Consider the following 14,264-nt stretch of genomic DNA (forward strand, 5'->3'; position numbering starts at 1 on the left):
GAAGATAGTTTTTAATGACTTTGACTTGTGTTTATGTTTGGGGTTGTTGTCATACTGCAAAATAAATTTAAGGCCAATCAGATTCCTCCCTGATGGCACTGCATGATGGATAAGCATCTGTCTGCACTTCTCAGCATTGGGTGATTATTAATTCTGGCCAAATCCCCAACTCCATTTGCAGAAATGAAGTCCCAAACTACCATGCTTCACTGTTGCCTTCACCTCTACCATGCTTCACTGTTGCCTTCACCTCTACCATGCTTCACTGTTGCCTTCACCTCTACCATGCTTCACTGTTGCCTTCACCTCTACCATGCTTCACTGTTGCCTTTATAAATATATTCTCCAGCCCTTCGGTGAACAAACTTCCTTCTGCTACAGCCAAATATTTCAAATTTTGACTCATCGTCCACAGTATCTGGTATAATTTTTATGCACCCCAGTTCCTGTGTTTTTGTGCATAGTTGAGTCACTTGGCCACAAGTCTTCCATGAAGACCACTTCTGACCAGATTTCTCAGAATCACGGTCCCACTGGTTTCTGCTAATTCTGAGCTGATGGCACTGCTGGACATCTTACGATTGCAAAAGGAAGTAAGCATGATGGGGCCAATTTATTATGCTGTGAATGCAGCAGTTTCCGTGCCAGCCTTTAGGTTTACCGGAAACATAAGTTAAGAAGCAGTGGTCATAAGACCGTTGCTCCTAAACTCGTCCGCCACCACTGAGGTGGCGGACAACAATCTTTCCAATCGGATACGATCGGGATGATTGACACCTCCTCCTAGCGGCCAATTGGTTGTTAATGTGCAGGGGGCGGCATTGCACAAGCATTTCACTAGAAATGCTTGTGCAATGATAAATGCTGACAGCGTATTGATGTGCGGCGGACATGATCCGCTACAGCGGATCATGTCCGCCCACATAATGTTAAATCGTCCCCAACGTGTCTTTCATCTGCTGCACTAAGTTTCCTTGGCTGACCACTGTGTCTACAGTCCTTAACTTTGCTCTTCTTTTGTGCTTCTTCAGAAGATCTTGGAAACCACATCTGGAAACCCCTATCTGCCTTGAAATTTCTGCCTGGGAGAGACCATGCTGATGCAGTATAAAATCCCTGACTTGGCACAAGTGTACCTAGAAGAGTGGTCGTGCCAAATATTAATTTAATTTAGATTTTGCATTTTGTTAATTGATAAAAAATAAACTATTCAAATTTCTATTTTTGAAAGCTTTCTTACTTTACAGCATTTTTTCATAGCCATCCACAACTTTTGCACGGTACTATATATATATTTATATAAGTGCACTGTTCCTGGTGTCTACAGTTGGTTCACAGTTATGCTTATGCTTCCTGTCAAGTTGCTCAACATTTCCTCAACCCAATTTCTCTGGGCAGAAGTAAATAGTGTCACACATGATATGGGTGTTAAATCAAGTATGAGAGTATGAGGCAATTTGCCAGCAGACTCTAGTGAGACCATACTTTCTATATGTCATGGGTAGGGCTGCCAGGTGTCCAGTATTTAACTGGACAGTGCAGTATTCTAGCAGGCTGTCCAGTAAAATCTATACAAAAATACTGGGCACTTAAAGGGACAGTCTAATCCAAAATGTTTATTGTTTAAAAAAATAGATAATCCCTTTATTACCCATTCACCAATTTTGCATAACCAACACCGTTTTAATATACTTTTTACCTCTGTGATTACCTTGTATCTAAGCCTCTGCCGACTGCCTCCTTATCACAATGCTATTACAGACTTGCATTTTAGTTAATCATTGCTGACTCATTAATAATTCCACGGGAGTGAGTACAATGTTGTCAGTATATGGCACACATGAACTAGCAGTGTCTTGCTGTGAAAAACTATATAAATGCACTGAGATAAAGGCCGCCTGTTAGGGCTTAAAAACAGGCAGGCATTTATAGTTTTAAGGTTATAAAGTATATTAAAGGGCACTCAAGTCAAAATTAAACTTTCATGAGTCAGATAGAGCATGCAATTTTTTAACAACTTTCTAATTTACTTCCATTAACAAAATGTGCACATTAATTTTATATTTACAATTTTTGAGTCACCAGCTCCTACTGAGCATGTGCAAGAATTCATAGAATATACGTATTTGTGATTGGCTCATGCCTGTCACATGATACAGAAGGGGTGGAAATAGTCATAACTGAAATTTGTCAGAAATAAATCTACTTCTCATTTGAAGTTCAGACTAAGTGCTATTGCATTGTCTTTTTATCATGCATGTGTGGGTTATTCAAATATACTGTATTAACTGGTCCTTTAAAGCGACACTGTAACCAAAATTTTTATTTCGTGATTCAGATTGAGCATGAAATTGTAAGCAACTTTCTAATTTACTCCTATTATCAAATTTTCTTCATTCTCTTGGTATCTTTATTTGAAATGCAAGAATGTAAGTTTAAATGCCGGCCCATTTTTGGTGAACAACCTGAGTTGTGCTTGCAGATTGGTGGATAAATTCATCCACCAATAAAAAAGTGCTGTCCAGAGTACTGAAACCAAAAAAAAGCTTAGATGCCTTCTTTTTCAAATAATGATAGCAAGAGAACGAAGAAAAATTGAAAATAGGAGTAAATTAGAAAGTTGCTTAAAATTTCATCCTCAATCTGAATCACGAAAGAAAATTTTTGGTTACAGTGTCCCTTTAATATAACAATATTGGTTGTGCAAAGCTGGGTAATGGGTAGTAAAGGCTTTATCTATTTTTTTAAACAATAAACATTTTGGAGTAGCTTGTACCTTTAAATATCTAGTATTGTTTAAAATCCCCTAAGTGTCTAAATGTACAGGACCTCCTATGCCTATATTCATTACAAATATGGCCAAAAAAGAAGTAACACTGTGATTTCTCTATTATGTGTTACAGGCAGGTGGTGGTTGACAAACAAAAAATATTTTGTTACATATAATTCATATTGTGAAAATAAGAGCAATATCTGTTTGTCAGAAACCATCATACATCTCAACATTGGTCTTAGGGCTGAGTCAGGACAGTTTGGATGTTGTGTTTGGGTCGTCCAGTGGTATAGCCAGGTGGTCCTATAGGCAGTGTTCTGTGCAGTATGTGGGAATGACAGTGTGCACTGGGCAGGTTTTGGACATTACTGGGCAGGTTTTGGACATTACTGTGACAGACCCTGTGGTCAGAACTAAAAGAATTGACCTTGTGTAGCTTTGAGAAGCTGTTTTCTAAAAGACACGTTTGCTGGCCTCAGCTATTGTGTGCTATAATTACGTTTAAGTGATAAACATTCCATTGTTCAATCACATCTAGAGAGCAGACACCTCAGTGATAAGAAAAGCCAAGTGTGTGTCTTGTGTTTAAGTTGTTATCAGCTTGAGCAAGGTATTCTATTGTATCATGTCAAAGGGCGTGTTCCCTCCATCTAATGTACAACATTCTTTCAACCCCCCATCTGGGGGTCTGACCTGCATAAATACTGGGCATATGGCCCTTAATAAAGTTCACTTTTGTTTTACCTTGAATGTGGAGCCTGGTCTCATGTTTGAGGGGAAATACTGGCTGGGTTGTGAGTTCCTGATCCCATATTCAGGACATTGTTCATCTGGTGTTAACCCTTGGTATCCTGTTGGTACTGTAACAATTGGTGGCAAGCGACGGAATGAACCTTATCGCCCAGAAGAGCAACTACACAAGCCAGTAACCTCAGGAAGAGGGGGATTATTACAATACTGACTAAGATGGTAGGAGTACCAGGGACCGAAGGAACCAATGGGCCCAGCATATCAGACAGAACCCCCGAAGAAGCAAGCTTTGACCGGGCGGTCAAAATAAGACTGGCACATTATGGCCCCAACCCATCTGCGGACATTATCAACCGGGTCATAGCAGCTGTGGAGGCCAACCTACTTCGCCAAAGCGGCGCTGCAGCAGCCCAAGTCACCGCAACCCCAGTGGAAAAGAGAAAAGTGCATTTTACCGCTTTTAAAAACTTCCTGGAAACAGAAGGAGAGATTGATGGGTACCTTGCGGATTTTGAGAGGCAATGTGCACTACACCAGGTGCCCGCAGAGGACTGGGTCACGATATTGTCCGGAAAATTATCCGGCCGGGCCAGTGAGGCTTTTCGGTCCATTCCAGATGAGGAAATCGGGGATTATAATACTGTAAAAGAGGCTCTGCTCTCCAGGTATGCGGTTACACCGGAGGCATACCGGAGGCAGTTCAGAGACACTGTTAAATTGGCTGGTGATTCCTACGTTGAGTGGGCATGTAAGGTGCACCGCACAGCATCTCACTGGATGGCGGGGTGCCAAGCCGTGCCTGGGGAAGAGGTGCTGCAGCTATTCCTGTTGGAACATTGCTTTGACAAGTTATCAGCAGGAGTTAGAGAGTGGGTTAGGGACCGTAAACCCTCCACCCTGCATGAAGCGGCTTGCCTGGCAGATGAGTATACGGATGCCCACAAACTGGACACTGCTACCACTAAGCCCCCTGCTAGAGTGGAGTACAGACCCCCGGTCACCCCAGCAGCTGCCAGTTGCCAACCCCCGGCTCACCGCTATACCACACAGCCTCCGGCCACGGACTACCCTCAGACAGCCCGGTTCAATTCACGGGGCTACTCACAGCCTATTCGGTGCTTTGGATGTAAGCAACTTGGGCACAAAAGACCAGAGTGTCCCCTAAATGCAGCGAACCAAGCACAGTACTGGAGAAGACCCACCGGCGGAATCCCACGTAACCCTCAGCCTGCGGCCCGCTACGTAGAGGTGCAAGAATGCTGGGGCATCCTACATGAAGCAGATCTTGTGCAAGCTGCCCGCCGGAATAATCGGCAACTGGTTAAAGTGAATGGGAAGGAGGTCAGTGGTCTACGGGATACTGGTGCTACCACGACCTTGCTTCAAAAGAACTTGGTGTCTGAGAAACAGCACACTGGAGACACTGTGACTGTGAGGGTAGCAGGGGGCGCTGTGTTCCGCCTACCTGTTGCCAGGGTCCATTTGGATTGGGGAGTAGGCGCTAGACCTGTGAATGTGGGGGTCATGAAGGATTTACCCGCTGATGTTCTCCTTGGAAATAACTTGGCCCCCCTTGTTTCTGCCTACGCTCCTATGGGTCCCGCTGATGTTAACCCTGTGACTACCCGTGCCCAGATCCGTGCAGCAGAGACTGACCCACCTGCTGCTAAGACCCAGGACGCTGAGCTCAGTAAATCTCTATCCGCTATTGATACGTGGAAGTCCCGTTACAATGTGCTGATGAAGGAGAAAAGGAGCGCAGAGGAAAAAGCACGTTTAGAACAGGAATCTCTGCTAGACAAGCTGCACCGACAGACTGCAGAAAACACCAGCTTGAGAGTGGGACATGAAACATTAAAGACAAACTTAGCGACACTTGAGGAGAAGCTGACGCTGGCTCATAGTGAGGTGCAGCAACTCAAGGGCACCCTATGTCAGTATGAAGGGATTGTGGATACCTATAAAGAGCAGGTACAGAAAACTCGTAAAGAAGCTGATGGGATTTTGAAGGACTGTTTAGCCCTAGTTGAACCCTTGTTTGTATGGACAGGAATTCTCTCTCATAACGGGAATACAGATGGATTGTCCCGGCAAACTGACATGCCTACCACCTCCTAGTCCGGTCATCCCCAAGTTGACCCGCCAAAGGGTCAAGCCGGGTCTGCCGGAGTGTTCCACAAGGGGGGAGCTATGTGACAGACCCTGTGGTCAGAACTAAAAGAATTGACCTTGTGTAGCTTTGAGAAGCTGTTTTCCAAAAGACAGGTTTTCTGGCCTCAGCTATTGTGTGCTATAATTACGTTTAAGTGATAAACATTCCATTGTTCAATCACATCTAGAGAGCAGACGCCTCAGTGATAAGAAAAGCCAAGTGTGTGTCTTGTGTTTAAGTTGTTATCAGCTTGAGCAAGGTATTCTATTGTATCATGTCAAAGGGCGTGTTCCCTCCATCTAATGTACAACATTCTTTCAACCCCCCATCTGGGGTCTGACCTGCATAAATACTGGGCATATGGCCCTTAATAAAGTTCACTTTTGTTTTACCTTGAATGTGGAGCCTGGTCTCATGTTTGAGGGGAAATACTGGCTGGGTTGTGAGTTCCTGATCCCATATTCAGGACATTGTTCATCTGGTGTTAACCCTTGGTATCCTGTTGGTACCGTAACAATTACCAAATATGTTTTGAGCATAACTGGGTAGGTTTTGGACAGTCACAGGTTTATTTGATAGAAACCAGGACATAAATGTGAGACAATTCTTCAGAGCACCACATCATGTGAATGAAATAGATCAGCTTATTTTTTTACTAGCACACTCCAAAAATGTCTGTACCCTGAAATCCTCAATTCATTTATAATAAAGAAATCTCTGAAAGTCCTTTTAAAGGGTATTTGAACTCTATCTCTGGTTTAAACATGATGGCTCAAAATGATGCTATTACATGCATTTCCCATTTCATTAAATGATTTGGTAGGGAACAACCCCCCTCCTGTTATAACCTGTAGTGAGAATATTTCCTTAAATTACGCTCTATAGTGTATCTATTGTATTATACTCTTTAGAAAACAAACTGTGTTACCTGCACTGTGGAGAGATGGGCGGTCTCATTCTCCAGTGATGATCACTGCGTAGAAGATAGAGAAGGTTAACAATATGAAGTCTTGTAAGACAGAGAGAGACAAAGAGAGAAAGAGAGGGGGGGGGGGAGAAAAGAAAGAGAGAGAAATACTTTAACCAGGGCAGGGAAGTTTTACAGGGCTGCAGTTTATGTTAAAATAGTTTTTATTGAGTACAAATTTCAAAGGAATACATACAACACACAGTCAAACTCACGCAGGAGTTGTTTGAAGAAATATACTGTATGTCTTATGAGGAAATGCATTGTACATCATTCCTACAAATCCTATTACCAAAACAATCTCTAGTTTTGCGACTCATAAGATTTTAGGATAACAAAAAATAAAAAGTGTTATTAACGAAATAACAAAATAAAGCAGTTCACTATTGCTTTATAACATATAAATCTCTGAGAAACTTGTTCCATTGATAATTGTAAAAAAACTAACAATATCCCACCTATCTTATCAATAATTAATCCATAGTTCTATAGCTGTATGGAACTGTGTTCATTTAAATATTTTTCCCCTCCATTATCCAGTAAAACCAGACTTTGTGTAATGTGCCCTTCGTGTTCTGCATATGTGCCGCTGTCTCATACATGGCATATGTTGCCTTAATCCTTATGAAAATCTCTGCCCACTCGGGTACCCCAGTCTTCCAATGTTTTGCAATACTCGTTCTAACTATAGCAAATATGATTCTGAAGAAGGTGTTTATGTGAGTATTAAATTTGTCCATGTGTTCATTTAATAATGCTTGTGCAGCTGTGACTAAAATTTGCTCGTTAAGAAGTTTGCTCAACATTTTGGAGATTTTCTCCCTGATAGCCCGTTCTTGGGACACTGCCACCACATATATGTTCCCCTTATCTGGCATCCTCTTACAGGGCTGCAGTTTAAGTGTAAAAAGCTGACAAGAAAATATTACCTGAACATCTCTGTGTAAAAAAGGAAGATATTTTATCTGAAGATTTCCTCAGTAGCCACATCCCATTGTAAAGGGGGTTTAAGAACCCAATCAGGATGCTAGTCCCAGGACTTGCAAGGGAGCGTGCATCTGGCATGTGCAGGCACAGTCATGTTATTTCCCTGCTCAGTTTAAGGATGTCTGTTATGAAATCTGGTGAGATTTCAGTGGAATCTCAAGAGTTCACAGTAACGCAAAGTGTGACATCAGCATTAATGAAGATGATTGGCTGATTTTTCATAATTTCAAAATGCAGCTGACAGTAGCTGAATGATAACTGTTCACAATGCACTTATTCTGATGAGCTGAATAAAGTTTGATGTCGTGTCTGAACTGCAATCCGAAACGGTCGCAAATTCCTAGGTTCCGGCTGAATCTCCACTACTCCGCCGGTTAAAGGAGTCCAATTACAGCAGAATACTTTAATATACCCACAGCAATATCATAGCACGTAGCCGTGCCGAACATACCTTGCTAAAGGCTGTAATAGTTAATCTGGAGCTTGGCATCAGACGGTAAGGGCCTGGTGTGGCAGCACACAGCAGGGGACGCTACGCACCTCGGCCGGTTGAAGTTTTTTGTCTCAACTGAGCACACTGATCTACCACCGTGAAGCAATAACAACAACTTGGATTAAACACGAAGAAAGAGGACAACAAACACTTTATCAGAATAACACAACAGAAACAACTATGGCAGCAGCAGCAGGACCATGTGGTGTCGCCAGTATGCAATGGATTAAGCTAGAAGCAATATTTCAGCATCTAATGGATCATGCCCCAATGGATTATTTAATGACCCACTGCACAATTGAGACCGCAAAGAAAAGGACACCGCATGAAACACCAGAAAGAGTTTCTCCTGTTCCAGATAATCAGCAAAAGGGGCCTAGATACATCAAGGTCACTTTACCTATGGAGCACAGACTGCTACGCAGTTCAAAATCGCCTGAGTCATCAAACAACCCACCAAGAGAGGCCATAGCAGACGCAGATTCTCCGACACCAAAGACATCAATACACAACCTTCCTGCAATATGGAACGGTCCTTTAAAGAAGAGAGGATCTCCGGCATATACCGCATCCTTAAAGGAGCTGGTGGAGGACCTCCAGAAGACAGTATTTGCAAGCCAGAGACACCTTACAATGGCAACAACAACTTTGACGGATGTGAGACAGGCTATCCTCCCTGCGGAATATACCCATAACCTGTACGGTAAAATACGAAATGAGGCCATCTTCAGAGAAACTCTAGGGGTAGATAATACACAATCCCCTTTGCATCAAATATGCAATGAAGCATATTTGCCTCTGGACTAAAGTTACAATACAAGTCCGTTCATTCCTACAACCAAATTTTTTTTTTTCCATTTTCTGCAATGACATTTTTCTTAGTGAAAATTTCTGCAGGTCATTTTGAAATTACATTTTAAATTAGGCAGTTGCTCTAAAGCACCAGCTCAATTGCAATGTGTTGATAAACTGGATAATAAAGCAATTTTTAAATACAGTGCAGCAGTTGATAATCGTGTTGCAAATTAGCTGCAGAGAAAAAAATAAATGTTGTTACGTTTTTAAAATGTTTTTTGAATAAATTTGTTTCCTTTGCTCTTGGTCTAACAATCACATAATTATAAGGTAAAAATGTACTATTTAAAAAAGTACATTGCTTACATACAGGAGTTACAGCTTTACAGACCTGTAAAGGTTAGGGGTTGAAAAATTCCCTGAGTGCCAGTCACCAATCACTGTGCTGCTGCTTTGCAGCACTGTTCCGTATTTGACATGTTTCTTCAAACAGCACTTTGCTCTGGCTGCACTGTGTTAAGGAAAACTTAAAAGCGACAGTCTAGTCAAAATTAAACTTTCATGATTCAGATAGGGCATGCAATTTTAAATAACTTTCCAAATTACTTTTATTGTCAAATTTGCTTTGTCCTCTTTGAATTCTTTGCTGAAAGCTAAACTGATGTCTAAACTGTTAAAAACCACCTTTTATCTCTGTGCATTTTGACAGTTTTTCACAGTTAGACATTGCTAGGTCATATGTGTCATATAGACAACATTGTGCTCACTCCCATGGAGTTATTTAAGAGTAATCACTGATTGTCTAAAATGCAAGTCTGACAAAAGAACTGAGATAAGGAAGCAGTCTGCAGAGGCTTACATACAGGGTAACCACACAGGTAAAAAGTTTAATAATATAACAGTGTTGGTTATGAAAAAAATGAGGAATGGGTAATAAATGGATTATCTATAATTTTAAACAATAAAAATTCTGGAGTAGACTGTCCCTTTAAACCGTGCAGCCAGTGCACAGCGCTGTTTGAAGAGAACAGTCTGATATGGAGCAGCACTGCAAAGCAAAATTGCTAACAGCTGCATGCACCATTCTTTCTGCAAATATGCTGCATTTTCTGCAATGACATCTCAGACCATGTTCTGCCTTGGTTCCCTTGGACTAGTGTCAGGGAATCAGGAAGTTTTAAACTGGCCAAAAGCCAGCTAAAGGAAAAATAATGCAGAACTTAATTTGCCATACGAAAAAAAATATTTCACCTTAAACCCACTGTAAGAATGTAGATGAAAATATTTGACAGTGTCATAACACCCATCTTGCTTTATGGCAGTGAGATATGGGGACCTGTCACTCAAAAAAATGGGATACAAGCTTAAAGGGACCCATAACACCTGTATGCTAAAACGTCTTAAAACTAACTTACGAGCAAACCCCCCCCCCAAGAAAGTATGGATGTGTATGTGGTTTGTTCAGCTTACCCCAACCAGTCCAAATAAAGTAATTTCAATAACAATGGGGATCCAGTGCTTGATTCTGCTATGTATGCCTCCATATTGAAACGTACGTTACACACAGTAGTCATGTGACGTGCACGGCATATTATTCTGTTATGTATGCTTAGAGGAAATACATCTCAGCGCAGAAGCGCTCTCTTGCTGTAATGCACAGCGTGCCCTGCAGTGTCTACTCAGTGTCTACAATTTGTGCCTCAACTCTCTCGGGTCTTTCCTTACCTCATTCTTTGGGGCATATTTATCAAGCTCCGCCAGAAACAGCAGAAACAGCAGTTATGAAGCAGCGGTCACAAAGACCGCTGCTCCATAACCTGTCCGCCTACTCTGAGCAGGCGGACAGACATCGCCGGAAATAAACCCGATCAAGTACGATCGGGTTGATTGACACCCCCTGCTGGCGGCGGCGTTGCACCAGCAGCTCTTGTGAGCTGCTGGTGCAATGCTGAATACGGCGAGCGTATTGCTCGCCGTATTTAGCGAGGTCTGTCGGACCTGATCCGCACTGTCCGATCAGGTCCGACAGACCTTGATAAATAGAGGCCCTTATCTCTTGTATGATCTTCCCTAACACCTCTTTATTTTTTAATCATTGTGGGATGCCAGCTAAACTAAGTTATAAACGTTCCGGTGTTAGCTTGTCCTATATAGTGCTGTAGACTATTGTAGGAAACAAAGCCAAGCTGCTATAGCCTATGGTCTGGGATCCGGATCTGTGTCTCAGATGCGGAGGAGGGTAAGAGTGATGTTTCCTGGGCCATGTGGGTAATAGGGCTCCTGAGGCTTCTCCCCGATCTGAACCGTGCTGGATCACAATATTCATTGGGGGAGATAAATGGAGCTGTGGATCAAGAAGCGGTAAAGAGCAGGCTCCTTTTCACTGTATCTAATAGCCCAGCAGTGTGAACGGAGATTATAATCTTGCTAGTTTACTGCCGCTCGCAGCCCAGGCCTTGTGACTATCTTTCTAGGTGTCGGGTGTGGATAGGCCAACCGCTCCGGTGCATGTTAGGGGATCCATGTGAGGATTTTATCGATTCAGTTATTTGTACAGTTCCGTTTTAATCATAGTGCATATAAGGATGCCATTAGTGTATCAATAACGTTAATGATGAAGTTTGAAGTACTTAACTGAAAGAGGAGATGTCTGTTTGTGTCTCCATTACAGTTTTTCTTCACTTAGGCATTTCAATAACTTCAGATATTTCACCCGCGTGGAATCCAAGATGGCCGCCACACTTGTGATGCTTGTTTGCGATCCGGATGATATTATCACCATCACAGCGGTCTTTAATACAGCCAAAAGTGAAGATAGATGTTTCACATGTTCTTTTATGCCCATGGTGGTGTAAGGTAATACTTTCTCTCGGCTCCAGCAGCTGTTTAGAGTCGTCTCTGCTCGGAGCTTGTCTAGTGTGCGACCATCTTCCAGCACGGTCAAGCTCTGCCCCCTGTGCGTGTGTTATTTATTGAGGTCATGTAAAAAATATCATTCTTAATTGGTGCCCGGGGAAATTGACGTCTCAAGTGGTCAGGATATCACAGCTGAAGTGTGAACTGCTGTGCCGGGCAGATCTAAGTCCGTGTATAGCTTTTTGTTTTAGAACTACTTAGGCTCTACCTCTGCTTTATAATACTTGTGATAGCTGAAACTAAATCACTGCAGTGGTAGCAAGCAGCGCTGACTGCTAAAAAAAAACATGGTGGCCGATTTATCAAGCTCCGTATAGTGCTTGATGCCCCTGTTTCCGCTTCTCCATAACTTGTCTACCTGTTCTGAGGCCACAGACAGAAATCAACCCGATTGAATACGATCGGATTGATTGACACCCCCTGCTGGTGGGCGATTAGCCGGGAATCTGAAGGGGGCCGCATTGCACCAGCAGTTCACAAGAACTGCTGGTACAATGATAAATGCCGACAGCGCATGCTGTCTGCATTTATCAATGTGCAGCGGACATGATACGCCACATCGTATCATGCCTGTTTGCACTTACATAAAGAGGCCCCCTAGAGTACGGCTGCAATGTTGCAGTGCAATTACATAAATAGAGTTTGGTTCCCCCTTGGATATTGACCAATATAAAATTTACAATACAAATAATTTAAAACACTTAATTAAAAAGTATTTTATTTCAGATGAGATTTTTTTATTTTTGCATTGAGGGAGCAATTGGAAATTGCATGGGCACAGCAAAGTAAATATTTCTTTTGTTTATGTACAATGCTTTATTTTTTTTTGTTAATTCCATGTTTTACAAAGCTAATTATGGCACAGATAGGCACTTAGGCAGAACTGATTCTTGTTTTTTTCCTATTATTAGTTGTATGAGCTTATAATATCATGTATCTACACTGGCCCTTTTATTTAGAATACAGGTGGCCCTCGTTTTACAACGGTTCAATTTACACAGTTTCAGAATAACAACCTTTTTTTCCAGTCATGTGACTGCTATTGAAAAGCATTGAGAAGCAGTGCATTTATTAAAATAGCCAGTAGGTGGAGCTGTCCGCTTATTTTTCAACAAAGCCAAGCAAGCTGAAATTGATCAGTTTAACCAGACATGAGCTATCGAGCAGATTTCAAAGGAACAAGATCTTCCTGTCTATAAATCAGTCCAGATAGGAATGCATAGAAACTGTTTGCAGAAAAATGCAAGTGAAGTCTGTGTTGTGTGATTATTTTATTAGGTTTATAATGCTGTTTAGCAAATGTTTTTGTTCATTTAACTTAGTTTAATTATATATTCTGTGTTGTGTGATTATTTTATTGGGTTTATAATGCCGTTTAGCATTTAAAGTCTTCATTTCAAAGCTTTAAAAATAATGTATTAGATGTTACTTATGACAATTTTGAGAGGGGCCTGGAACCTATCCCCCTCACTTCCCATTGACTTACATTATAAACTGGGTTTCAATTTACAACGGTTTCGATTTACAACCATTCCTTCTGGAACCTAACCCTGGCGTAAACTGAGGGCTACCTGTACTATGTTCAAAACCGATGCATTTCCACAGAGTATAACTTTCTCAACAGACACTGCAGCACTTGCTCTGTGTCTGCATCACAGTGAGTATTTCCTCTAAGCAACCATACATAACAGAATAATATGCTGTGCGCATCATGTGACTGCTGTGTGTACAATATGGCGGCACACATAGCAGCCCCAATCGCTGGATCAACACTGTAATTGAAATCACTCTACTTGAACTGTTTGCGGTAAGATCAACAGCCAGCATAGACATTTGTGCTTAGTTGTTTTTAATTATTTAGCAGAAATTAGTTTTAAGGAATTTTAGCAGATGTTATGGTTCCCTTTAACTGAACCAATGTACTATTGGGGGTATATCACTATTGCGCGATGTTGGCCAATGATCTAGTAAACAAACCTTGTGCAATTAAACAACTTGTCCTGTCACAGCAATAAAACAAATCATCCCAGAATTCCGTCTATCACACCAGCAGATAAGGAGAATAAGCAGAAAAATCAAAGAAAAATATATCATGACCTGGAAGAAGGAAATAGAATATAAAACAAAATTAAAAGCTTACTACTCCTTACAAAGGGAATACATACTGGCACCTTATCTTCAAGGCCGGCTCAACCATGGGACCAAGTGGGTCCAAGGGACCTAGGCAGCACTTGACAAGGGGCAGCACTTAAGTGACTTAGCCACTGTCAGACTCAGACCATTATGTACAAAGACACAAAATCGGTCAAGGGTGACATTAAAGGTGGGAAAAGTGCAACTTCCTTCCCACTTATTGCACAATTGTGCATAAGCATTGGTGGCATGCAGGTAGGCAGGCTTAATAAGGACGGCGGCAAGGCTAGTAGGTTGA

At 41.8% G+C, this 14,264-nt stretch overlaps 1 protein-coding gene across 1 annotated transcript in view; it reads right to left on the reverse strand.

Moving 5' to 3' along the window:
* LOC128642762 (actin-associated protein FAM107A) overlaps positions 1–14,264 on the reverse strand; it is a 50,403-nt gene that overhangs the window by 30,914 nt on the left and 5,225 nt on the right. The window contains exon 2 of the mRNA XM_053695557.1: positions 6,604–6,648. Coding sequence (XP_053551532.1) covers positions 6,604–6,648 — 45 coding nt within the window. The remainder of the gene's footprint in view (positions 1–6,603; positions 6,649–14,264) is intronic.

This window comes from Bombina bombina, chromosome 12 (assembly GCF_027579735.1).
Source record: "Bombina bombina isolate aBomBom1 chromosome 12, aBomBom1.pri, whole genome shotgun sequence".
NCBI classification, from domain to species: Eukaryota; Metazoa; Chordata; class Amphibia; order Anura; family Bombinatoridae; genus Bombina; species Bombina bombina.